The 27,559-nt window shown below is 46.1% G+C and overlaps 1 protein-coding gene across 7 annotated transcripts in view; it reads right to left on the minus strand.

Moving 5' to 3' along the window:
- The window catches only part of LRRK1 (leucine rich repeat kinase 1), a 119,823-nt gene that overhangs the window by 38,376 nt on the left and 53,888 nt on the right, over positions 1–27,559 (minus strand). For 4 of the 7 annotated variants that reach the window (XM_057721051.1, XM_057721050.1, XM_057721049.1 and 1 more), the window contains exons 7-14: positions 13,137–13,363; positions 11,953–12,080; positions 11,700–11,863; positions 10,721–10,858; positions 9,426–9,538; positions 8,298–8,374; positions 2,674–2,803; positions 1,938–2,050 (exon numbers count right to left, since the gene is read on the minus strand). In XM_057721051.1, the coding sequence (XP_057577034.1) occupies positions 1,938–2,050; positions 2,674–2,803; positions 8,298–8,374; positions 9,426–9,538; positions 10,721–10,858; positions 11,700–11,863; positions 11,953–12,080; positions 13,137–13,363 (1,090 nt within the window). Of the gene's footprint in view, positions 1–1,937; positions 2,051–2,673; positions 2,804–8,297; positions 8,375–9,425; positions 9,539–10,720; positions 10,859–11,699; positions 11,864–11,952; positions 12,081–13,136; positions 13,364–26,710; positions 26,749–27,028; positions 27,054–27,406; positions 27,532–27,559 lie in introns of those variants that run through there. The other 3 variants (XM_057721053.1, XM_057721055.1, XM_057721054.1) reach the window with 3 other exon arrangements.

Raw genomic sequence — 27,559 nt, forward strand, 5'->3', positions numbered from 1 at the left:
TGGATTGGAAGAATAAACATTGTGAAGATGACTATACTACCCAAAGCAATCTACACATTCAATGTAATCCCTATCAAATTACCAGTGGCATTTTTTTACAGAAATAGAACAAAAATATCTTAAAATCTGCATGGAGACACAAAAGACCCCAAATAGCCAAAGCAATCTTGAGGGAAAAAAGTGGAGCTGGAGGAATCAGACTGCCTGATTTCAGGCTATACTACAAAGCTACAGTAATCAAGACAGTATGGTACTGGCACAAAAACAGAAATATAGATCAATGGAACAGGATAGAAAGCCCAGAGATAAACCCATGCACCTATGGTCACCTAATCTATGACAAAGGAAGCAAGGATATACAATAGAGAAAAGACAGCCTCTTCAAAAAGTGGTGCTGGGAAAACTGGACAGCTACATGTAAACGAATGAAATTAGAACACTCCCTAACACTATACACAAAAATAAACTCAAAATGGATTAAAGACCTAAATGTAAGGTCAGACACCATAAAACTCTTAGAGGAAAACATAGGAAGAACACTCTTTGACGTAAATCACAGCAACATCTTTTTTGATCCACCTCCTACAGTAATGGAAATAAAAACAAAAATAAACAAATGGGACCTAATGAAACTTAAAAGCTTCTGCACAACAAAGGGAAATATAAACAAGACGAAAAGAACAACCCTCAGAATGGGAGGAAACATTTGCAAATGAATCAACAGACAAAGGATTAATCTCCAAAATATATAAACAGTTCATGCAGCTCAATATCAAAAAAACAAACAACCCAATCAAAAAATGGGCAGAAGACCTAAATAGGCATTTCTCCAAAGAAGACATACAGATGGCCAAGAGGCACATGAAGAGCTGCTCAACATCATTAATTATTAGAGAAATGCAAATCAAAACTACAATGAGGTATCTATCACCTCACACCAGTTAGAATGGATATCATCAGAAAACCTATAAACAGTAAATGCTGGAGAGGATGTGGAGAAAAGGGAATGCTCTTGCACTGCTGGTGGGAATGTAAATTGATACAGCCACTATGGAGAACAGTATGGAGGTTCCTTGAAAAACTAAAAATAGACCTACCATATGACCCAGCAATCCCACTACTGGGCATATACCCAGAGAACATCATCATTCAAAAAGACACATGCACTCCAATGTTCACTGCAGCACTATTTACAATAGCCAGGACATGGAGCCAACCTAAATGTCCATCAACAGAGGAATGGATAAAAAAGATGTGGTACATATATACAATGGAATATTACTCAGCTGTAAAAAGCAATGAAACTGGGACATTTGTAGAGACATGGGTGAACCTAGAGACTGTCATACAGAGTGAAGTGAGTCAGAAAGAGAAAAACAAATATCGTATATTAACACATATATGCGGAATATAGAAAAATGGTACAGATCAACCGGTCTGCAAGGCAGAAATAGAGATAGAGATGTAGAGAACAAGCATATGGACACCAAAGGGGGAAGCGGGGGGGGGGGGGGGTGTTGGGGTGGGATGAATTGGGAGATTGGGATTGACATAAATACACTAATATGTATAAAATAGATAACTAATAAGAACCTGCTGTATAGCACAGGGAACTCCACTTTGCTGTACAGCAGAAACTATCACAACACTATAAAACTATACCCCAATTAAAATAAATAAATAAATAAATAAATAAATAAATAATAAATAAAATAAAGACAGCATCCTTGCTGCTACGGGTCATAGATAGTTTGACCACATGGTCAATTCCATTACAACAGTCCACAGCAACCACCAACTTCTGGATAACTTTACAGCATCTTCCCAAACATGGGAGCCAGAGGTGGGCTCCACGGGTCCCCCAGCTGTTTCCACCCAGGTCCCTAACAGCTGGACTTGAGGGTCTTTCCGAGGGGGGGATGCTGAGGAAGCCCTACCTTCTTTTCTTATCTCTGCAGGCACGTTGCTGACGTTCAGGTCTTCAATGTCCAACTGCCAGAGGTTGCCCAGCTGCCCCAGCTCAGGAGGGAGCTCTCGGAGGCCAGGATTGCTGAGGGCACACACACACCATGGGAGAACACACACACAGCAGCCCCTCAGCCTCTGGGGCCTACTGACAGCCTGCACCCCCAAGCCCAACATCCTGGGCCCTGATTTCAAGTGTTCCATTTAAATACTAACTCCAAAGCCTCTCTCCCTGGGAAGCCAGTGGTACAAATGGCAGTTCTGTCTTCTGCAAATACCCATGGCTTAGAACGGGGTCCCCTCCCCCAACTTTCCCATCTCTTCTATTAATTACATCATCATAAAGATTATCACTACCTCTTCTCGATAAGGCAATGTAACCTGAATTATTTCATATTTTCATCACGTTTTGCACACTGTCTGAATCCCCTGGCAGTAGGTACTCAGTAAATGAAAGGATGAATGATTGAGGATTTCTTCTCATTATAAGTGAGTGAAATAGCAAAGAAGGCATCATTGCATCGCTACCCCTGCCTTCCCTTCCCCCACCTCTTTGACTAAGCCTGGCTCTGAAAATCCAACTGCTGCTTCTTGGTACATAGATGGGTTCTTTCTCCCTGGCTTCCATGTCCTCAGGTGGTTTACACAAGGACTTTTGGCTTTCCTGGTCTAGAAAGGCCAGTGCAGCTGCTCGGGCTGTGTACTTACTTTCCCAAGTAGAGTTCTGATAAGCTCTTCAGTAGGCAAACTGAGGGTGGGACTGCATCCAGGTAGTTGTCATTCAGACAAAGGACTTCCAAAGACTCACTTAGGAAGGTGGGAAATTCCAGCACACATGCTGCAAAGAAATGGCAAAGCAGACTGTACGTTTGAAAATCATTCTGGACCATCACAGCGTGGAGGCCAGGTGAGTGTATAAACTGGTACAACCTCTGGAGGGCATTTTGACAAGTCTATCAGAATAAGATATTCATCTCATTGACCCAGAGATTCTAATTCTAGGAAACGGTCCTACAGACATCCTAGCACATGTGGCAAAGGTGTGAGAACAAGGATGCTCCATGGCACACTTTGTGACAGCACAGGGAGAAGATAGCTTATATGTCCACCCGCAGGGAGTTGGTTAAATGAGGCATGGGATGATATACAACTATTACAAAGCACGGGGCAGGTCTACATGTTTAGGTATGAAGAGCTATGCAAGGGTGATTGGTAAACCAAAAAAAGCAAGGTGTGGAATCAGATATCTAAAGAAGGCTTAATTTGTGTACCTCAAAACGTGTGCAGACATGAGTAAACAACCCCCCCCACGCGTTTAGGTATGTTATATGCACGTGTGAACACACATTACAATGTGCATATGTATACTATATGATGTCATGTGCATGTGCACGTGTTACGTGAAGTTATGTGCATGTACACATAGGTGCACACATACACTACACGATGTCATGTGCATGTGCACATGCTATGTGGAGTTATGTGCAGGTACACATATGTGCACACGTACATTATATGATTTATGTGCACACACCACACATGCACACACACACGTGTATGTTATATGAAGTTATACATGTGCATATATGTTATAAGATGCCATAGGCATGTGTACACCTGCACGCCCATGTGTATACATGTTACATGCTGTTATAGGCATGAGTAGACACACCACAAATACACATATGTAGTGTATATGTTATAGTATGCCAGATACAGACAATTGCTACCACAGACACATGAAATTCCACGGTTTTCTCTGGAGAAGGGAATTACTAGTGTAACCGAGCAGTACCCTATGGGGATCTTCCCAGAACAGCCCCCCTCCCCACTGCCACGTCCTCTGCCTGCCTCTTATCTGTAGAAAAACTGTAGCCTCCTAGGCTTCCCCAAGTTCCAAAGAGTACATCTCATCAGAGAAGCTGAGCAAATGCAGAAAGAATGGAAAAGAGTCAAGCAAGATGAAATAACAGTTTAGCCATTAAACAAAGTCAAGGACCTTTCATTCCTCCTCAAGGGCTACAGATAGGATTCTGAGCCATGTTCTTGAGCTGCTCTGCAGATACTGAAACCCCCACCTGGTGGAAGAAGTTCACTGTACGCTGCCCACAAGCACAGAGACCTCAGACCAGCTGGAACCAGAAGGTTGATGTTGACCCCTGATGACCTCACCACCAGCCAATCAGAAGAGTGTCCATGCACTGATCTCACATCCACAACCCCCCTCCCTCACCCTGTCTTTAGAAACCTTTCCCTAAAAGCCTTTGGGGAGGTCAGGCCTTTCAAGCACTGGCTGCCTGGACTCCTTGCTTGGTGCCTGCAATAAGCGCTGCACTTTCCTTCACCACAACCCGGTGTCAGTAGATTGGCTTTACCGTGCATGGGCAAGTGGACCCAAGTTTGGTTCAGTAACACTGGGAGACTGAATATTCACTCCATGCCCTTTGGTGCAGTTCAGAAATTTTGTTTACCATACACATGTATTATTTCTACAATTAAAATAGCTAATTAACTGAAAAGTAATAATGTGGGATTGGTTTTTATACTTCCTAGGATGGCATTCTCTGAAAAACAAGTCAATCCTCTAGTATATTTAAGTGATTTCATTAATGAGGCTAATTATGAGATTACTATAAAATCATGTCCAATTTGCTGTTTCCATGGCAACAGAGTGTGAGTTGAGAAAGAATGTGGGGGAGAGCTTCAAAACCGATGGGAATCAGAGGGTTGGGTTGCAGCAGAATCACTGAAGTGCCTTTTCCTTTCTCCTAAAGCAGGGAGAGGGGGGCAGGCCAGCACGCCCCTGAGCGTCCCTTTCAGCTCAAATTCACGATAAAACAACAGCCTTAAAGTTCTCTCAGCTGGTTCTCTGCCGGACACGTGAGAGAGAGGAGCTAGAATTCTTTTGCGGGGCCGAAATGTTCCTCTGCCCTTGATCACAGCTCCTCCCATTAACTCTGGCTTGTCTCCACACATATAGCTCCAGTCTCAAGGGTAACAGGGTAACCTGACATCAGGGAATGTTCCGGGACAGATGATAATGGAATACTGATATTGGCACCTGGAAAATTTGCCCAGCTAGTGCCACGTGAATGGGTCTCGATGCACTGGCCCCTATGGAAATAAATGTGCAACAGACTTTTAAAGACAGCTTTGTACTAGTCCTTGCTTTACAAGAAAAATGTTCAAAAAGACTTTTTTTTTCCCAAAGGAAAAAAAAAAAAAGATCAACTTCAGCCTGCCCTAATTCTCTTGGGAGGAACATCAGGAATAAGAAAGGCTCACTTTCTTCCCAGAGAACACGTTCTGAACACCTGGCCTCTGTGCTTTCCAATTTTAAAGTTTCATCTTGGTATTCATGAAGGCTCTGTAAGTAACAGACAGATGGAATAAGGGACTTATACTGTAAACAGAGGCAACACCTGTCACAGACCTCCTGGCCCAGAATGGAAACTCTGGAAACTGGGCTCGGCATAGCACAGCTTGAGGTATTTATAAACCATAATTATTTATTCATAAGTTATTTATGACTTGGCTGGTCTGAATTTGACTGTAAAAACGGCCTTTCAGATTATTTTTGGATGAGGCCGCCGCACCAACATGACTACTAGAATGTACATGAATCTACCTAAAGTTTTACTGTCCATCTGCGAACAAAGTATAGATAATCCTGTGCCCTAGGTCAACGGCCTGAGACAATAATCCTACCGAAGAAAAGTGTTTGCAGCGGGCCTCTGCGTGTCTCCCAGGTGTGCGCCTCAACTTTCTGGATGAAATTGAAAAAATCAAGAGGCTTTTTTGTCAAGTGCCAACAGCACAGCACCATCCACCTCTGCCAGGGAAACTTCCAGAGGTGTGGATCCTCCGCTGGCTCCAGACATGTGCCTGCAGGCCACCAGCAGGGCCGTGTTCCAGAACACGGGTGCATGTTTCTGTCCCGCTCTTCACTGTGTGCCTTTGACCTTGCACTCTGGTGGTCTGCCGAGAAAGTGTCTGGTCCCGCGGGGTGCTGGGCCCACCTCCTCGTGCACGTCAGCATGGTCTCCATTTCTAGACTGGAGACATCTTTCCAGTCAACCCCAGTGCCTGAGGCTTGACCCACAGAGGTGGGAGTACGGCCGAGACCCATACCGGCAGCCCTTTTCATGCCCATCGTCCTGCTTGGGCACGCGTGAGAAAAAAGTGTTGTTTGCTTCTCCTTCCTTCCAAGTGAAATCCCCATGTCTGAACTCAATTTCCAAAGTCCTAAGGCTCTTTGTTTTGAAAAGGATCAGTTATGAAATTCCAAATTGCATTTCCCTAGTAGCAAGGTTCAGGGCCTTTCTGTTCCTTTCTGGGCCATCTGGACTTCCTTTCCTGTGAACTGTTTATATCATTGCCCAGTTTCTGCCTATTGAGTTGACTTAAAAAAAAATCAATTTGTAAGCCGTCTTTGTATATTAGGGACTTAAGCAAACAGACCTCCTCTCAGTTTGTCTGCATTACGACTTTGTTTATGATGCCTTTTACTGAACAAAGTTTTTCCATTTTTACAACACCCAAGATTTTGCTCTTTTTTTTTAATGACTTCTGGATTTCCCACCTAGCTTTTAAAGGTCTTCCCACTCCTAAATTGTACATTTATTCTCTTAAATCTTATTTTCTTTTCCTTTTACCTTCAAGCTAACATCTGCAAGGAGATGTCTGTAATTGACGTAAGGTAGGGCATCTAGTGCTGTGCTTCCCCACGTTCCGCTGGACAAGCAGTCGTACCAGCACTATTTATTAACACAGTACAACATTTTTTCCCACTACATTGAAATGCCACTTTATCATATATTAAATTCCCATATTAGGTCTATTTTTGGACTCTTCCCTGTTCCACTGATGATGTGTTACTTTTTCAATCATATGTAAACACACTCTTACATGACTGATATATGCATATCATATGTACACAGGAGTGCATCAAAAAAGGGCAACAGGTGGGCAGACTATTTAGTTCACTTCCTGCAAATGTGTCTTGGCCTCTGTAGCATTTCTTATCCCCACCTCACACCATCTATACTTAAAGAGCACTTGTCAATCTAGATCGATCAAGCTGAAGAAAAAGGTTATGTTACACTTAAAATAACCTAAATATTGGTTCCGGTTCTATGGGACAGTATACAAAGGGATATATCCGTGAGTGCTGATGGCTTTAGAACTCCTGGTTTTCAGCTCAAAAAAGAGGGCTGGCGATTGAACTTGAGGGATAGGTCCATACCTCCTGCTGTACCTTACAGAAGCTAACAAACAAAAAGAACTGTTTTCCTAGAAACATTCTCTGCTGAACTGGCCTTGTTGTGTGACCAGTACAAACACTCTAGGAAGAGTTCTGTTTCTAATGAGTTTGGAGGAAGACCTCAAGCTCCTCCAGAATCTCAACTCAGACAGGACAGCCTGCAGGACCAAGGGTAGCTGTGTTCCTATGTGGACCTCCCAAGATGCCACAGCATGGCAGGAAGGACTTCGTAGCACTGACCCCGGGCCCCAGTGCTGGATTTGACAGTGCTGGCTGAGGCCTGGGTCACCCACTCAGTAGCCAAGTGATCACATGAGTTAAGCCCTGTGCTGCAGACTCAACTGCACCCCCTCAAATCCACACGTGGAAGCCCTGACACCCAACGTGATGGTATTAGGAGACAGGGTCTTCGGGAGGTGACCAGCTTTAGAGGAGGTCGTGAAGGTGGTGCCCTCACCCTGGGGTTACTGTCCTTATAAGAAGAGACACCAGAGGGCTCACTCTTTTTTTCTCTCTGTCTCTGCCACATGAGAACACAGCAAGGAGGCAGCCATCTGCAAGCCAGAAAGAGGGCCCTCATCAGAAACTGACCATGCAGCCTGCTCTCGGACTTCCAGCCTCCAGAACAGTAAGAAAATACATCTCTATTGTGTAAGCCACCCTGTCAGTGGTATTTTGCTATGGAAGGCTGATTTGAAGATGCTCTGGAGGCTTAGTTTCCTCATCTGCAAAATGGAAAACCACAACCCAAACGTCAAGTGATGGTTAAAGAAAGACGGACACGTGTACGGTACCTAGGGCAGCTCTCACAGGCAGCAGGCCATCCGCACATGGGAGCTACTAGTCTTACTGGGCTGCAGACAGGAAAGGGGGTTTCAGGACCCTTGCAGGCCATCCGTGTGACATGAGCCATGAGCACAGGTACTCCCAGGGTTTTGAATCAAGCATGGGCATCTCAGGCATTCCCACAGGGCACTGCAGGGGAAAGCACAGCAGGAGGGCCATCCCCCTGTAGGGGAGCAGGGCCCCCCCGGGCCGGGAGCTCTCATCTCCCAGGAGCAACACACACCTGTCTCCGTCCCCGAACGCTGGCGGCCTCTGGTGGTGAAAAAGGAAATGCGCTTTGTTTTAAGTACATCTTCATTTCTGTAGAGAGGAAAAAGTCAAAATCTGAGGAGAGTACGGCAAAGACATTTCTATTTTGACTGTGACTATACAATGCCACGCAGAGAGAAGGGAGAAAATCCCACCAGCAGGGTGTTTGGGAGCCTGACGTGTAAGCGTGGACAGCCGCTGCCTGCTAACGGCACCAGTTGTGCTCTGAAGTCTTTTGGGAAAAAAAAAAAACAAGCAGAGAAGGTGATGTAACGCTGGCAGGACTGGTGGTTTCCACTCCTGAGCTTTTCCATCTCAGGCACGTGTTAGCGTTTCTGTGCCTGGCAGGAACGCTCATTCCAGGGGCTGCTCACTGGGGGAGTTCTCTCAGGGGAAGAAACTCCCCTGAGATGCTGCAGACGTGGCCTTCAGCAAGCGAACCAGGGAGGCTGGTGTCCAGGATCCCAAGGACCAGCTGGGATCAGACCCAGATTGTCCCGTTTTATTAGAAGACCCTGGAGGGTACTTTTTATTCGATCTATATACACATCAGTTAGTGACTAGCAAGAACCTTTTAACAGAACGACAGGAGAGGCTAAAATGAGGAGATTCTCCAGGCAGCTCTGACAACTAGAAACGGGAGGACACTGCTCTGGGTGGAATTGTGTCCCCCACCCTCATTTACATGTTGGAGTCCAGACCCTCAGGATGTGACTGTATTTGGAGATAGGCCTTTAAAGAAGTCATCAAGTTAAAACAGGTCATGAGGGCGGGCCCTGATCCAGTCTGGCAGGTGTCCTTATAAGAGGAGGAGATCAGGACACAGTCAGGCACAGAGGGGGACTGTATGAGGACCCGGGGAGAAGGCAGCCGTCGCCACACCAGGCAGAGAGGCCTCAGGAGAAACCAACCCCGCTGCCACCTCCGTCTCACACTTCCAGCCTCCAGAACTGTGAGAAATAATCACCTGGCGTGTAAACCGCCCAGCCTGTGGCATTTTGTCATGGCCACTCAGCAAGCCTGTAGAGACACCACCCCACAGGTCTGTCAACTGGAATCATACACGCATTTGAAACTTGCCGGGGACAGAGACCCTGCTTACTTGCCAAATTGGTTTCTGGAGAGATCCAGGGTTTTGAGTTGTCTGCAGGCCCACTTCTCTTGAGGTGGCAGTGACACCAGCTGGTTTCCCTGTAACTTCAAGAACATGAGGGCCTGGGACAGAGGGAGAGAGACAGGCAAAGACGACGTCAAATACCAAAGGGGCGGAGGAACTGAAGGGAACATCTGTTCCTTGGCAAAGGGAAGCCAAACGATTAAAACTGAATCATTGTCACAAAGATTCCAGTTGTGTGGGGCTGTACAGTGTCTTCAAACTCATGAGGTTATAGCAAACAGAGCAGATGGGACAATTAATAGTAGATCCTTCCCTTCAGATCAATGGGGGTCAATTATTCCAGAATGAAAGGAATCTAAGGACTTCTCAGAATTGAGGCTTTTTAAGAGTGACAATTATCTGTGGACCTGTCCTGGGAACAGTGGATGAGTCTGAAGGCCCTGGAGGCCACAGGATTACCACGGCAGGGGCAGGGCGCCCAGCACGATGTCTCCTTGGGCTGGCCCAGCTGACGTCCCGGACAGGGGTCAGGCGGCAGCAGTGACACTGAGGGTGACCCAGCCCCGTCATGCACCCTCTGCCCGCTTGACACGGATGCCTTCAGAGTGATGGAGAATTTTCCACCCGGGGCTGGCCCTGGGCACCAAGTCACGAAAAGGATCCATGCTCTGCTTTCAAAGGTTCCCAATGGAGTGGGAAACACAGACAGATCTTTGAACAACCTAAAGGTAGAAGGCAGCCCCAGGCTGGGACACAGAACACACACACACACACACACACACACACACACACACACAGGGCTCTGGCAAAAGGCACTTCCTTAATTCACATCCAGGAATCCCAGTTCCGCCACTTCCTGGAGGGAGGCTGGGAGGCAGCGACTAGAAGGCCCCGCCCTACAGTGCTGCCTGGGCTTCACACACCAGCAGGCCTGCTGGGTTCACCCCAGAGCCAGGAAGGAACAGAGCCAGAGAAGGTCAGTCCGAGGGGCTGCTGGGCTGTGCTTACAACTGTCGACATGAAAGAAAATTCTGGAGGATGAAAATCCATTATCTCACCACCCTCCCAGAGCTGTTTTCATCTTGCACGTTGCCTCTCAATCTCTGCACACAAGCGTGTACGACTTTGACAGTTAAACTGTTCTTTCAACTTTTTTTTTTCTTTTTCTCTTTTCTTTTTTTTGTCTGGAAAGCTTGGAAGAGGCACACAGATGTCACTGCAATGTGGAGTGGTTTTCTTATAAAAGCTGAAAGTGAGAAACAAGGCGCTATTAGACTTACATCAAGCTGGAAAAGTCCCAGGGGCACTTCTTTGAGAGCGTTTTCTGAGAAGTCCACATCCTTAAGGTGGTTCTTCCAAAACACAGCCATTTTGTCTGGTAGAGACTCCAGGGCATTTTTGGATGCTTTGCAACATTTCTAGGAGTTTGACGAGAAAGAATTAATTAGCTTTTTAAAGGCCGTGGTGTCTATGAGAAAGACTGTTTCCAAATTTAATGTTAAAAACAAGACCATTACAATAAAGCTCTGTAATAAATAAAATTCAGCTAACGAGGAAGCTATAGACTATCCTTGCCCTGTTTTCCTGTCCTTGCTCCAAGGAAGGGATGGGAATGGTTTCCTGGGGAGATCAAGGTAGCTCATGGTCCTTTCCCTTCCCTCAGAACATCTGGCCCGTTGTCCCTGGAAATAATGGGACAGTTCAGGACAGTGCTCTGAAGAGGAGGCCACGTCCCACACACATATGTTTAAATTAGAAATGTTAATGCTAGAGATGGAGAATTTCCATATTTGCTGCTAAAAACAACAGCAATAAAACACCAATATTCTTTACACTGTTCCATCTGTTTTTAACAAGCAAACTTCCCAAGAAACAAAACCACCATTTAACCGGCAGTGCTAAGGATGCAGACTACGCCTTCGTCTCCTCTTTATTCTTATCTTACAGCTGTGCTAAAGGAACGACCCAGCCTTTTTGGACAGAACTCATCCTGGCCAGACGTTCAGCTGTAGCTGTGGAAAGTTCTGTGGGTGTTATGGTGGGAATCTCAAACCCAGAGCCAGGTGGGCTGGCTCTCAGGTGAGCTACCTGCCTGAGACCCTCAGCTGCTAGATGCTGAGTGACATGCTTGTCCATAACATGGGAACAACTCTGCGTGGCCGCCAGGGTCGGGCAGTGGGCAGCGCACCCACAGCTCTGTAAGCTGACAATAGACGCTGGACTGATCGCTCCTTTCAAGATTTCCTGTGAGTTACTAACCAGGGGGCAGGCCCAGGCATCTGGAAACACCTTCACGTTGTTTCTGGAGACATTCAGAAAACTGAGTGACTTGAATGAATGAAGGAAAAACGCAGGGAGTTCTGTCAATTTATTGTCAGAAATATCAAGTTCCTGTAGCTTCCGCAAACCAATCCAGTTCGTGGCTAGGGGAAAATAAAAGAGGATGAACTGTAAAATATCCCAATCGAGAAGAAAGTGGCAAAGTCATCAGGTTACTGATGATAAAACATACCGCTTTCTTCTTCAAACAATTTTTCCAAATAATTTTTTGAAGCTGTCAGTTTTTGAAGTTTTGAGAGATGCAGGAATCCTGGTGGGAGGTGGGACAACTTGTTGCTGGAAATGTCAATTTCAAGTAGCCTGTAGTTGGGGGAGAAGGAAGTCAAGGCATCAGAAGAAAGAGGTAAAGCATCACAGGTACATAATTCTCTGTAAACATATTTCTCTTTCTCCTTGCACAAGGATAAAGAATGTGCGTTGAAATACAGCAATATGATTTTTATTCGTTGCATTACTGTCCCTATGTTGTGTGTAGACAAAGAAAACCAAAATCTCTCCTTGGTGGATCCTGGTCTCATTGACCAAGAGGCATGTAACCTTTATCACATATGTGATAGCAGAACGAGCTGGTGCCCTGGACAGTACTGGAAGTCCAGAGGGCAGTGCTTTTAACCTTTTGGACCCTCAAATCTGTCCTGGTTAAGGACCCCTACTCCATGGCACTTGTTTAATCTTTTGTGCAGGCTTCTTTCCCATGAGTTACTGCTGACCCTAAACTCCTTCCAACATTCTTTTTTATTTTACGTAGAGCCTTAGCTTTTGAAATCAGCTCAAATCCCATATGGAATGAGGCCTTGCAGATATGACATCAACACATCGGTGAAGGGAAGGTCCTTCCCCTCCCCATGCAGCCTCAGCAAGAGGCTTGGGCCTCTTACCGAGGCCTCCCAAAAAAGGAGACAGGAGCTCCCTACACCATCAGGCTGCTGTCAGAGTCCTACGGAGTTAACTGTTTCTCTGAGGCCCTGCCCACTTTCCTTGGGAGGTGGACCAAAAGCTGGGGTGTCTGCGCCCCATTGTTTCCACCGGCCCCCTTCCACGGATTCCTGCGTGCAGGACCAAGACTGGGCATCTTGGGCAAGCAAGCCTGCGTGGTCGCCAGCGAGTAGTGGAAACGTGGGTCAGACAAAGCACCCTACTAGACCTCTCTGCGTTCACGTGGAAAGGAGGTAGGAGCCTTGTTCCCAAGAACTTGTATAAGGGCAGGCAGAACTTCCTTCTCTTATTTTAGCTGAAAATCTGCTTTCAAAAGCACCAACTACAATCAGGGATCACAACTGCAGGAGGAGGGTGGTGGTGGCAGCCAGGGCTCAGGTGGCCAGGGCTCACCCCAGGGGCCGCAGGGCAGGAGCCCACCTGGAACAGATGATTTCGTCTGATGACTGCACGCTGGGCAGCTCCCCCAGGTGGTTGTCTGAGAGGTTCAGCTTCCGGAGGTTGATGAGTCCCCAGGGGATGACTGAGGGGAGGGATGTCAGGCAGTTGGCAGAAAGATCCAGCTCTGTGATCTGGCAGGAGATGTCGATGAGCCAGTCCAGATCCACCCAGGGCAGCTTGAGATGGGACCATTTCACACGAAGAGCCTGGGTGTTGGAGAAAGGGGAAAAGCACACACTGGCGATGAACCCAGGGCTCACGCAGCCTTGGAATAAAGCAACAATTTACTCAAGTGTGAGTCTGTCTGCTCATCTCAGCAGAGTCCCGAGAGGCTGGGACCATGTCGGCACTGAGGAGGTACCTATTCCCTCCTGCACCTGCATCCCAAAGGTAATCTCTGCAAGCTACAGCTACTCACTCTCCAGCCTTTAGAGGGAGCACGTGGGCTTAGTGTCACCTCTTAGAGGGCTGTCACAGTCAGGTGGGAAACACAACAGGCACGGCCCCTGCCCTGTAGAGGAGGCCACCCAAGCTTGGAGAAACCTCCCAGACTGCAGAAGAAGGCTTAGACCCAAACCTGGGTCTTCTCACCTCCCTTCAGGGCACTCTTCCCTGTGATTAGAGCAGTTGCCACCTGCAGCTGCTTACACCATGCTAGGTGCTTTGTGGATGGGCTGCTTCCAGAGTAAGAGACTGAATATACAGACAATGGCCAGACCGTACTTTGACCCACAACCTGCAGCGACCTACCAGGAAACTAACCCCCTTATAAAGAGTCCAGGAAGCCAGACTTGCCGGAAGCCATACGGCAATGTCCAGTCACAATCCAGGAGGCTAAATAATAACGTTTGTAACAACTGGCCCCAAACTTGATTAAGTGATAGCTTCCCTAATTCTGTCCCTGCTTCCAACTTAGGCTAACCAGGGAAAGCCAAAAATGCTCCCCTAACCAATGATGTAGGACGCCCCCCTTCTAGTTAGCTGCCTCCAGTTTCCCCATCAACAGCCTCCAGTCAGCACACCCGAAGGCTTCCCTTTATCATAATAAAGCTTCCCCACTCCTCTGACGAAATGCAAGTGATAGTGGCTGACTCACTTGCCACTTAAAAACTCTGAATACATCTCCTTTGCTTTCCTCATTTGACTGGGTCAGAAAGGCCAACACTGTGCTGCATACGGTGGTGAAAGAGATTCGGTTAAATGTGCACAAGCGGCTTTTCTCTTTCTCCTTGTCAAAGAATTTGGGGCTTAATGAGGTTTCCGGGGAAAGGAAATGGGCTTTTGGCTTGTTTCTCTAAAGCAGCTGGAAATCCGTCTCAGAAAATCAGAGAAACAACAATCAGTGCTTCGCCAATGGGAAAATGTAACAACTGGGAAAGACACCAGGTACATTGGGTACTTTTGCTTTCAAAATTGGCAGCAGCAGATAGACCTTCTCGTCTGGCCACAAGGTGGCGATGCGTGTCCCGTCTCCTCCTTCGCTAACTTGCCAGGACTGGAAAGGCTGGGTGTTCCACACCCTCCCCAAGTTGCGGTCTCTGCACCAAGGAGGTGAGAGGCTCTGTCTCTGTCTGCCTGTCCCTCTCTCCATTCACCCGGATGAAGGGAGATGGGCGATGGTATGCTGGATTTTGGGTCAAGAGAATGCAGCTTTAGACTTTTTTTTTTAGACGGGACTTGTAGGCCTGTTTTTATCATCATCATGGTTTACCCCATGATTTTTTATTTTGAAAAATTTCAAAACCACAGAAAAGTTGGACTAGGACACCATGCTTACCCATTCATACATCCTTCACCTAGATTCACCAGTTGTCAACATGTTGGTGTATTTGCTGTCTCTTCTTTTTCTCTACATACACACACACACACACACACACACACACACACGTGCACTTTGCATTCTTCCGTGGAGTCATTTCAAAGTAAATTCTAGCCATCATTGCACTTTATACCAACATGTATCTCTGAAGAACAAGAATGTTCTCCTACGTGACAACCATATATTTATCATTTTCAAGAAATGAAATCAACACAACATGATCAAATCCAAAATCCATTTCCAAATATGCCCAGATATCCCAGAAATGTCTTTTATAACTATTTCGTACCTGGATCCAGGGTCCCATCAAGAAACACACATTGAATTTAGTTGACATGTCTCTTCACTTTTCTTTAATCTAGAAGAATCCTCATGTCTTTTAATGTCTTTTTCAACTTTGGCATTGGAAGTTTTCAAGGCATTCTAGTTCTCTTCCAGAATACCCCATAATCTGAATTTACTCAGTTGTTTCCTGATGTTTAGATTCAAGTTAAGCATTTTTTGGCAAAAATCTCAGACAACGTTGAGTCCTGCCAACTGAACTCCACCAGAGGGCACCTGATGTCAGCTTATTTCACTAATGGTGATGCCAAGTCTGATCCCTCGGTTAAGGTGCTATCTGTCAGATTCCCTCCTTTGTAAAGTTACATTTTACTCTTTGTGATTAGTTAGCAGTCTGCGGGGTGATATTCTGAGACGATCTGCGAATACCTTACATGCCTACGTCAGTTCACCCAGTGGTCTCAGCATCCACTGTTGATTCTGGCCTGACTCAGTTAGTACATTGGTGGTTACAAGACGGTAATTTTTCCAAAACTACCATTCTGTCTATATTTGTTGTCTGTCATTCTCTGTACAGAAGTGTGTCCCCCCCAACTCCTTTTAAATATTACTATGGACTCATCGATTCTTTTTAAATTCAAAGTATTATTATTGATCATCACCATTATTCCTTGCAATGCTTGGGTAGTCCCCAATTTGACCACTGGGAGTCCCATCAAAGGGACTCCTGTGTTCCTCTGACATATACCTATCCATTTTGGCTACTCCCTTACTTCCTCATAAAATAAGATGTTCAAGTTTCCTCTGGTGCTTTCCAAATACCAGCCCTGGAATGACCCCTGATTCCCTTTAACAGAAAATGGTGTCCAGAAACAAAGATCTAGGTGTTGGATGTGCTCATTGCTATTGGGTTGTCACTGACTCTTGATCCATTGATCCAACACAACTCCATGTTTAACATAAGTGCATTCTGAGGCCTCCAACTTGAATCTAGCCACATCGGCATCTTCCTAATCTTTCCATAATTCATAGTTGTATCACGCTTCACCTTATTACTGTTGGTTTTAATCTGTTAAATGAGCAGTTTGGACCAGATGATGTCTAGGTCACTTCTGGACCCAGGATTCTTTCTGGCTTGTACTCTTGAGGACAGTGGCTTCCTACAGAGAGCCTTGGAGTAATCATGCCAGCTAATCTGAGAGCCATACCAGTCTTTGCAATGCCAAGTCAAAGAAGGCCCTCCACGGGTCTGGCTGCCTCCCCTTCCTGGGTTCTCAAAGACACAACCAGGTCCCAGGTCGAGGGCCAGACATCTGGACATAAATCCAAAGTGTCCAGATTGCATCTCACTCTCTCCCTGTGTGGCCATTTTGGTCATTCAATATCAAATAGTTTGGACCTGAACTGAAATGGCAGTCAAATGCAAGATGAAAAGGAGGCTGGTTTTGGTTTTAAATAACAAACCTTAGGTGTCTGTTGAAAGTCTTATACATAAAGCTCTCTAAGGGCCATTAAAAATAATGCAACAGGAAAGATTCAGGTTGTTATTGTGACATAAACCAATCATGGCACAAATGAATCAGACATCCTTGGGGGATCAGCTGAGATGTCCTGACAGTGGCAATCGTCCTCCGGCATCTCCTCCTTGTCCTCTGACCCCAAAGCTGCAGCCTAGAACTGCATGAGGAGCAGGGGCTCACCCTCAGGAGACTTGAGCCCTGTGTTTCCTTAACTAATCCTGTTTGGGGCCTTGGGCAAGACGAGGTGGAGGTGGGCACTTTCTCAGGCACTGTCAGGCTCACCTCCCCTTATAGGAACCTGCCTGCAGATTCCAAGCTGCACTAATTCAGCCCAAGGCAGACAGTCATCTCTGTCTCCACTGCCCCAGCAGGCAGTGTCCAGAACCCGGACTGCGTGCATCTCCAGTGTTGGGCCTTGTCTACTGTATCTGAAGCTCAGCACTGTGCCTGGCATGCAACAGGCACTCAATAAAAGTTTGTGTGCTGAAAAGAATCAAGTCATTGGGACTAGCAATCTGTGTATTATCACCTCTAACCAGATCAATCACCCGAAAATATCAAGGTCTGCTCAAACCCCTCAGCCTTCCCCCCCCCAGCCTGCCTGCGGTGGAACACCTGAACTCCCTCCCTGGACAGCCCCACACGTCCACAATCTGTCCCAAACACTTCCCAAATTTCTGTCTCACTGTCTCCTCCATGACCTCTGCCCACCCTCTGTGCTCCTGTTGGCAGATGGCTTGTGGGGTTAATAATTTGTTCTAGGTAGAAGAAACTGGAGAACGGGTCTACTCCTAGATCAGAGGATTCAAGACCAAAGGGCAATTACTAGCAAAAGCACAGAACCTGCCCGTACACAAATGAACCACAGGGCTCAGGAGGTGGACCCAACACTGGAATTCACAGGAAGGCTGTGGGGGCCAAGGGAGTGTGACTGTGCTGTCAGTAACTGACTGGCCAATGTGCCAAAGGGCTGCCAGGGTGCTTTGGGGCTGCGGGAGACACAAGGTTGGTGGGCCTGGGGCTAAGAGAGTTTTGCAAACATTTATGCCTCAGAGCTGGTCTCCTTTTGATCACAGGTGTCACAAGATCACTCAAGGATCCCAGAATCTGCAGGTGGGCTGGCCTCTGCCTTCGCACTCTGTCTTGCCACCACGACAAAGGGGAAGCGGTGCTCCCTGCTCTGCTTTCCCATCTCTGGAGTTCACAGCCCTCCTCTCTCTCATCTAAATCCTACTTATCCTGCAAGCCCTGGGGCAAGGATCACCCCCCAGCGAGGGTCTGCATGACAGCCCCCAGGTATGTAACCAGGATGCCATCTTGCTTCATGGTTGGCAATGTTTACTTGAGCACTGCCAAGTGCAGGCCAGCCTGTCAGGCACTGGGGTTGAAGACGTGGATGCTGCAGATGGAACCAAGGCTCAGGGAGTTTACAGCCCGAAGGGAAGAGCTGTGTGTGTGTTGAATGTGCATCTAGCTGCCCGCACTCATGGGTTTCTTGGTTTTCATGGACTAAGAGTATGTGACGTTGACCACAAAACCAGGAAAGAACACCTGCAGGGAAGCCTCCTGTGCTTCTTTGGCGGGCTATTTATCAGAAGTAAATCATCAGTAACAAGTGAGTGGCTGTGTGTGGCCCTACATTCCCCAGACACAAGGAAGAGGAGGAAGCAGATGCTGCTGGTTCCTAAAATTGAGCTCTTTCTAGGTCTTACACCCACCAGAGTTTCTGCAGGGTTGAAATCTGTGAAACTCAAGCCCTGGGAGAAGTAGTAAAAAGCAGAAGTCTGAAAACATGATGACACCCTCAGAATTCAGACACGCTTGTGAAAAGACTTCTGGGATGGATGGTGGTTGGAAAAACATGTAAGATTTCTACCTAGTTTTGGGTTACTTTGAAAACATTCACTTATAAAAGTTACTTTTCTTTTGGTGCACAAGTGTTTCCAAAGTGGCAGAGAGGAAGAAGGGGGGAGAAAGGATGCACGGTACACCTGACATGGAAACCTAGCTGGGCAAGCCCTCATTACTTATTTGTGTTTAGTCCGGGCAGGATCACAATAAACCAGGTTCTGAGGGAGAGAAGCCAGCAATGGTATAATTAAATCCATGCACGCTGAACTGCAAAATCAAAGACAGCTGGCTGTGGAGAGTCCAAAAATTCAACAGTGCCGTGGTGAAGGCACATCGCTCCGGAGGAAACAGACAGGGAATGTACTCACGTTGGTCCTTAAGCATGAATCCTTTCAATTTTGGGTCAAACAGAAGGAAACACTGCTCTCCCAGAAGGCACTGTAGGATGACTTAAGAAGCTTGTTTTCCAAGGCAGTGCGGTCGACTAGGACCCTTTCAAGAAGGACTACGGTACTTGGCTCATTACAGAAAGTGATGTTTGGGGGTACCTCTGCATAAGAAGGTCTCCTTGTCCTGTGATGGAAGCTGTGGCCCAGGAGGGAAATGACCCGCCTTTACATGATACTGCTTGAAGCTTCCATACGTAGACATCACGGTGAATGAGCCCATGGGCTACAACGACACCTCTCATGCTTTTAGGTCAGTGCGACCCTTATGGTTGAAAAATATAATCGTTCCTGAAGGGTTGAAATGGACAATGTTTTTAGGCTGGCTTTAACCTTGAGATCTGTGGGGCTGGCAACTGGGTCCTGAGCAGACACAGAGAAAGGTTCTCTGATCCAGTGCTGGCGCTGTGCCTCTGCAATGCTGAGAACAGCCTCCCCGGAGCACGTTCCAATGCTGTCTTCTTACTAGGTCTCTACTGAGCCCACAAAGCAGAATCCACCATCTCCTCTCCCCACGTCCCCATCTCACGGTCCCTTAAGGGGACAGACGAGAGCTCAACGACAGCAGAGCGCGACACACAAAAAAGGCAGTCAATAGAGTCAGTCTCCTCAGTCAAGACACACATATTAAAATGGGGCAGAAATACATAAAATGTTCTAAAGTGTGTTCATGAACCTCCGGCCTATGTAAAATCCAAGGCTTTCTTTTTGTGGGTGAGCAGATTCCTGGGTGGTGGTTCCCTGTTGAACCAGCCAGGATGACAAGAGCCACCTTCTGACATGTGGAGGGGCAGTCAGGGCACCAGACAGCCAGAAGAGTGCAAAACCAACAGGTCTAATCTGAAAGGAACAAACTCACTAAAAGGTCTGAAGAACAAGTCAAAAGAAACTCTAGAAATGAAGGTCCTCAGAGCAGCAGAGCGAGTTGCAGAACCTGAAGACACATCCCAGGCCACCTGAGTGATGTCAGTGACTGCAAAAGGGGGTCTGTGCATGAAAGCCAACAAATTGGGGGTAAATTTCAAGCCTGCAATTGTCTTCCGGAAGCCCAGACTGTCAGATGAGGCTGTGAGTGATGGGGAGTCAGCTGGACAGGGGATCAGCACTCTGGAGACAGCAACTCTGGCCCAGGCTCCCTGTGCAGGAGAGGGCCATGGCAAACGAGGACTGACTGTGCCCCACACCCTCGGCCCAGGCGAACCCTCCATGCAAGGCTTCCAAACGCCTACTGCTCAAGTCCCTGCACCCTGGCAGGGACAGGCTCTCAGGAGGGAAGGGGCATTGAAGGTGGAAGGGTGAGAAGGAGCCTGGACCTTGTCTGGCCATCTGCCTAAGCATGTGAGGCAGCCGTGGCGGGCGGACCAGGCCAAGGGCAATGGAGTGACAGCCACAAGGATGGTGTCATGGGCTGAACTGTGTCCCTGCAAAAGATACGCTGAATCCCCAGTACCTGGAAATAAGCTTACGTGAGCTTCTTTGGAAACAGGGTCTTTATAGAGGTAATCAAGTTAAAATGAGGTTATTAGGGTGGGCCCTCACCCAGTGTGATGGGTGTCCTTATGGAAAGGGGAGATTAGACGCAGAGGCAGAAACGTGCAGAGGGAAGATGATGAGAAGACACGGGGGAGGATGGCATGTGGCTGAAGTGATGGGTCTACAAACCAAGGAACACCGAGGACTACCAGCAACCCCCAGACGCGAGGAAGTGGCAGGGAGGGGTCCTTTCCTGGAGCTGTGGCCAGGAGCGAGGCCCTGCTGACACCCTGATGTCACACTCCGGCCTCCAGAACTTGAGACAATACAGTCCTGTTATTTTAAGCCAACCAGAGTTTGGTACTTTGTTACAGTGGCACTGATACAAATGGTAACAAGTCAAGTGACAACTGGAGAAGTCAAGGCCCCAGCACCTAGAACATTCCATCAACAGAAGCCCACAGTCTAAGAAAGGAAATGAATGAAGCAGAGATTCTTGAAAGCCAAAAGGATGCCTCTTAAGATACGCAGACTAGAAACATAATAAAAAGGTAGTAAAAGAACAGGAAAACCAGTCATTAACTTAGGGAAAAGCCTGGGAGGACTCTATGGTGCAGAAGGAGAATTTCAAAAATGACCTGAGAATACTAAAAGGGTAAGAGAAGGGAGAGGAAAAGGGAAAGGGGAGGGCAGCCTTCCTTCTAAACTCAGAAGGAAGATTAATTAAATGACTCACTTATTAAATTAAATGACTTAGTGAGAGAAAAAACTGAAATCAATTCTGACAAAAGCCTGCCTGCTAAAAATATTATAAACGTCAGAATTAGTAGTGCTTAGCTGCCAATATAATCTCAAACAAACAAAAAAGCAGGGAAACCTCACCAAGGAAGCCAGATCAAGGAGAAACATAAGTACAAAAACAACTTACAAGCAAACCTACAATGGCATTTTAAACAGTCAGCACGGGACCGTCTGTTGCCTCCAAGGGCACACTCAAACCTGAACCCTATAGGAGAAACTTCTGGAAGTGGAGCTGTGATCATGTGATAATACCTTCTTGCTGACTCTTTGCAATGCATGAGAAACTTTCTCAAATGGCCCTCACAGTGAGCCTGAAAGCTCAGGCACAATCTGCAAATAAAGAGCCTGTCAGGTGACCTGTTTGAAGGTCACAGAACCAGGATCACGATTCAGGTGCCTACTGCTCTGTCTGGTCCCTTCCTACTGGACCTCACGTTCATCCTCACGGCCACGGAACAGCTGACCCGATTTCAAAGGCATTAGGAGAGAGAACTGAGGCACCTCAGTAATGATAAAGACACTTAACCACAACCCCAAAATACAAGCAGGCTAATTAAATCTCTGTGTTCCGACCCAGAACAAATTTTAAAAAACTCATGAAAATTCAAGAAAAATATTAGCATGCCCTGATAGGTCAAATATGCGAGAAATGAATGGAGGACACTATGATAAGAATGGGAGCTGACCAAATACTAGGGGACAGGAGAACGTATTCTGTTTTCAAATCGGTACGAACTTGCACATAAACTAATTACATTCTGAGTAAGAAGCAAAAGTGAAAAGAAGAAAGGGGGGGAAAGGGCAAGCCTCCCACATATCTTATCCCTGGACAAAGGCAAAGTAGAGGTAGAAACCAATGATGAAAGCAGAATTAAAAGGTGCCCAATTATATGGACATTTAAAATGCCCTTTCAAATAATGCTTGGGTAGGAGAGAAAACCAATTCACAACAGAATATATTTTTAGAACAACAAAAGCATCACAAGTACTGGGGAAAGAAACTGAACAACTCTGATCACAATTACAAAAAGGAAAAAGTGAAGCATGATAAACTAGCCCTGCCCTGCTCACAATGGAAAGCTAAAAGAAAGCAGGGAAATGAAAACAAAATTAGACTAAAAATAGAAAAGCCAAAATGAAGTAAAAACAAGGAACTTGGTAAGCAAAACCAATTCTAAAGCTGTTGGAAAATAATAAAATTGATAACCGACTAAATTAAAAATAAAAGTACTTTAATAATCTAAGAATGAAAATGACAGTCTAACAACCACTGGAAAATAAGATGTTTAAGTTATGGGAGATGTCCTCAGCCAGAGGTAACAAACCAAACAACAATGTTGAAATGCAAGCTTTACTTCCAAAATAAAAAACTCCCAAAGTGACACAATAAGAGGAAAAAAATAATGTATATGAGACAAACAAGTAAGGAAAATAACTAAAGAATCACTCTCCAAAGGCTCCTAATATAATTCTTTTTCAATCTAATCTTACAAAAAACAAATGGCCTCTGTATTACATACAAATTTCCTTAACAGAATACTCACTTCACTTTATGAGTAAAACCAATTACTTTGCAAGAGCCATTAAAATTCTACACCAACTACATGTACACACATGGATGCAAAAACTGTAACAAAAGCTTCTCTAATGGAAATCAACAACTGAACTCAAAGGTTTCAGTTCTGCAACCAAGCAGGATCTATACCAAGAAAATAGGACTGTGGTAACTAGCACATCTTGTTAAAGAAAAGTGGCCCTCTTTTAATCATCTGAATGCCAAAACATATTTAATAAAATTTACCACTTTTTCTTTGCTAAAATTATAGGTAAACAAGGTTTGTTTTAAATCACTGTCGTGCTTTTTTCCCTGTAGTATTTCTCATTCCTTTTAAAAACAGGAAACATACCACAAAATCTCCCTTCCAACTTAAGAATTTTGCCAAAAGCAATTTGAGAGAGAGAGAGAAAAAAAAAAGCAAGAAATAAAAATACTATCTCTGCAGTTACCAAGCTACTCAGCTTACTGTTCAGAGAACAGAGGAACCTGTTTCCTCAACTTTTAAATAAAGACAAAAATTTCTATGTCACAGATTTGTATAAAAGATTAAAGTAGAATGTTTGGCAAAGGACTATATTAGTCATGAAGTCCTAGGTAAATGGAAGGTTACTACATATATAAAATTTTATCCATCCATCTCTTCACTTATCCATCCATCCATCCATCCATCCATCCACCCTCTCACCCATTTTCTATCCATCCATCCAAGCAACCATCTACTCCTCCTGTTCCAGGCCCTACACTGAGGGGCAAACACAGGGTGAGCAAAACTGCACAAATTCCTGCTTTTGAGAAGCTTCCAGTTAAATGGGGGAATTGACATTAAACAAGAATGTCACCCAAACAGACAAACTTTGTTAAGTGCTATGAATAAAATGGCAGGAAGCTCTGAGATGGAAGCGGGGATGTGAGCGGGCCTGTGGCTAGGGGAGGCCTTCCCGAGGGGGTGGTGTGGGGTGGAAGTGTGGAGGGAGTGCTGGCTGAGCGCTGAGGAGACAGGCACGCTTGTTCCTGGCTGCGTGGCGTCCACCCTGTAGGTAAAGCACGGGCAGTATAGTTCCCCCCCTCTGCTGGACCTTTGGTTTTTTTCCCTCCTAGTTTCTCCTTATAAACAGCAGTGCTTTGAGCAGTGCAGTTGCGGCAATTACTTTTTTTTTCTTTTGAATTATGTCCTAGAGGTATCTTTTAGAAAGGAAATACCACATTCAGAGCTGTTCTCTGGGAGAAAAGAGTTTTATAGCTTTTGTCACATGACGCCAATTACTTTCCACACATATGGAACCATTTATAGTGCCAGCAGCAGGGCTTTGGTGTCCCTTTCTCTTTGACGCTGCCAAGTGTCTTACTCAGCATTTATATTTATTTTTGCGAGTTTAATAGGTATGTGACAGTACTTTCAAGTCATTTTAATTTGAATTTCTGTAATTGCCAATAAGGTTGTATATGTTTCCATGCCATGATTTACTATCTGTTTTCTCATGTGTAAATTAACGGTTCGATTCTCTTAACTTCTTATTCAAGGACAATGTGACAGCAAGGGCTGTGGCTCTGGACTGGGCACTGCTGAGTCCCAAGCATCTAGCAGGTGATCTATAAACACTGACTGTATTAAACTCAGTTACCAACTGACATACGATTGCATCAATGATTTTTTTTGGATTTCAGTTTCCGTCAATTCTTTTTCTCATGTATCTTCTAATGTTTTCCTTCTTTATATTTCTTTAAAAATTATATTTGGCTATATTACTCTATTTTACTATAAATAACATATATATCATTTATCTTATTTGTGATTACACATCTTTATACACCTTTATACGAGGGTGAGTCAAAAATTATCTACACTTTGGCTGTAACTTTTAGAAGAGACAAACACATCATTTTTCGACATAATCTCCTTGCTTTTCAATACACTTTGTCCATCTGTCAACAACCTTTCATATTCCCTCATTAAAAAACATTTTAATCTGAGCTGCGAGCCACAAATGCACTGCTGTCTTCACTTCATCAGAAGTGAAGCTTTGTCCTTGAAGGGCTGCGTTCAAGGGACCAAACAGGTGAAAGTCCAATGGAGCAAGATCAGGACTATGGGGAGGATGCTTTAATACCTCAAAACGAAGTTTTTGCAGAGTGTCGACAGTGTGGGCAGAAGTGTGCGGACGTGCACACCCTCAGACCACAAACAGCGAATCACTGCGTGCTGCTCTTCTTTTGTGCAAATCACAAGTGGGGCATCCATTTTTTCTCTCACCACAGTTCCAAATGAACGGATGTAACGCGTTCACACCTGCACAGCAGTGACTGGGGAGACAGTAGCCTTGAACGGAAAGCACTGATAAGACAGTGCGGACAACAGAAGTTTTAATATAACCTGAGTGTGGATAATTTTTGACTCACCCTAGTATATCTTTAAAATTCTGAAATGTAATCATTTTCTTTTATAACTGGAATAAACATGCTTCTTAAAAATATATTCTGATGAGTTTCCAACGCTTAACTCTTACCTGTCTGGAACTTGTTTGCATCACTATGAATGTACCTGTCTATGCTGATATCCAAAGTTCCAATGACATCTGATACTTTTTCCTTCTCTTCTCTTATTCTTTCCTCATTGTGCTTTCTAGTTTGTTGTAAGTTCAAATAATAGTTTTAGTATTTCTGCATCTCTATGAATCATTTTCTCCATCGTAAACTAACTGCAAGTGGTTTGTATAACTGCTGCTTTGTATTCTGTTTGATGACCTAGTGGGACAGATCACCATGAACACCCACCTGAAAGGTTACACAGTGCACTTGCTCACCTGTCCTACCGTGTGACCCATCTGTTCTCAAGTTCTAGGAAGCACCCACCAGGTGGACAGCATCACAGCAGCAAGTCTATTCCATAGGGAAAGCGTATGAATGGGGCATGAAGGCGGGGAAAGATGTGGAAACTAGAGGAAACTGTAGGATAACTGGCTAAATTCCAGGGCACAGGAAAAGTGGAGCTGATGGAAGAAGCCCGCCATAGTTCTAAGTTTGATCTCATAACTCTCAGAGAGCAGGTAAAGGCTCTTCCCTTCACACAAGCCACTGGTGAAAAGGCTGACCCACAGGCTGCTCGCAGGGCTGCCTCTCACCTGCTGGGGCCCTGCGGCCCCGGAGGCTCACATCTGCTCTGAGAGACAGCAACGCCCGCTGGGAGACGGACGTGAGGAGCTGAGAAGGTGCAAGGTGCGGATGTAGAAATGCGCTGGAACGTGTAAAATTCTTGAATAAGACCCTTGTACCAAACACTAGGCCTAACCTGGGCCAAGGATGTTCCCCAGAAGCCTCAGTGCTCAGCATCAGCAGCCCTCAGTCAGCGGCTCGCGAAGGCCCGGCCAAGGCCGAGCGACCACACGTGTTGCAGCCTGCCCTCCCTGGGCATCCCAAATATGCAAATCCTCAGACCCACCATCTCACTCTGATGCAAAGGGGCTGCTTCAGCTCCTAAGTCGTGCAGCCAGGGTGTCTGTGCTTGGGCACAGACACAGGCATCCGAATGGCCAGTCACCAGGAAGGTTTAAGGTACATCATTAAGCCACAGCGGATCCAAAACCTGACAATAACAGTAGTGGTAATAATAGCAAAAGGAGCAATAAACGGTCCTCTCTAGGTTTGCTGCCAGATTTGAAATCATTAGGGACTTGTAAAGAAAACTAATAATTTCCCAATTGGGTACTTTTGAAATCAACTTCAGCTCTCGTCCACTCACTCCTACACTCAGCACAGCCCAGCGAGGTCCCTGGCCCAGCCCTCTGACTGCCGAGTGGGACACATACCGGGGTTAGTCCAGACCCTGCCTGGGCCTCTCCTGGCATTTCTGTTTTCCGGCTCCTTTCCGGGCTACATCAAAGTGTTATTTCTCATGGCAACAAAGCAAATGTTGACAGGGCAGTCACCACGAACACCGGCTGACTCACTAAACATTCAGGCAAGGGTTTGGCGGCTTTCCAGCGGGGCACCCCTGAGCCAGGAAGGCTTTGGCCAGGTCTGACTTGGCTTCGCTTTTGCTCTTTTAAAAGTGTGTCCGGACCATGTGGTGTGGGCTCTCAGACTCTCCTTTCCCAGCACCATCCAAACCTAACCGAGCAGCCCACCTGCTGCCAGTGGAAAATCAGTGAAGGCTTCCTGGTCGCTCCCCGTCTGTCGGCAGAGGCAGGTTCTGGCGGCCTGAGAACTAGGCTGTGCCCGACACAGAGGCGTGGTGGACCTCAACTGGCCGTGGCTTCCACAGAGGCAGCAATTACGTTAAAAAAATACCAACTGGCTGGTGGGGGAGGCAAAGCACAAATACAGAAAAAAACAAGATGATCCTTCAGCAAGGTCACTGCCATGAACGCCAGCAGGCAAGGGAGTTTTCAGGCTGTGCACACACGGCAACAAAGTACCCTTTTAATGTCTGCTCTTGCCTAATATTCCGCACCAGAAATGCCAGCTCAATCCCACTGCACACCTGGGAAGGTCGGAGCACTCACCTCCGGTTCCTGAGCCATCGTTCCCGATGCTGCACCCTTCTGCGCTTAACCCCCTCTCTTCTGCGGGCAGCACAGAAGAAACGTGCTGTCACAGGTTAGAGATCACGGCTGCCAGAGGCACCCACGGCAAGGTTCTTGAGTTTGAAATTCACG

This window comes from Hippopotamus amphibius, chromosome 2 (assembly GCF_030028045.1).
Source record: "Hippopotamus amphibius kiboko isolate mHipAmp2 chromosome 2, mHipAmp2.hap2, whole genome shotgun sequence".
Classification (NCBI taxonomy): domain Eukaryota; kingdom Metazoa; phylum Chordata; class Mammalia; order Artiodactyla; family Hippopotamidae; genus Hippopotamus; species Hippopotamus amphibius.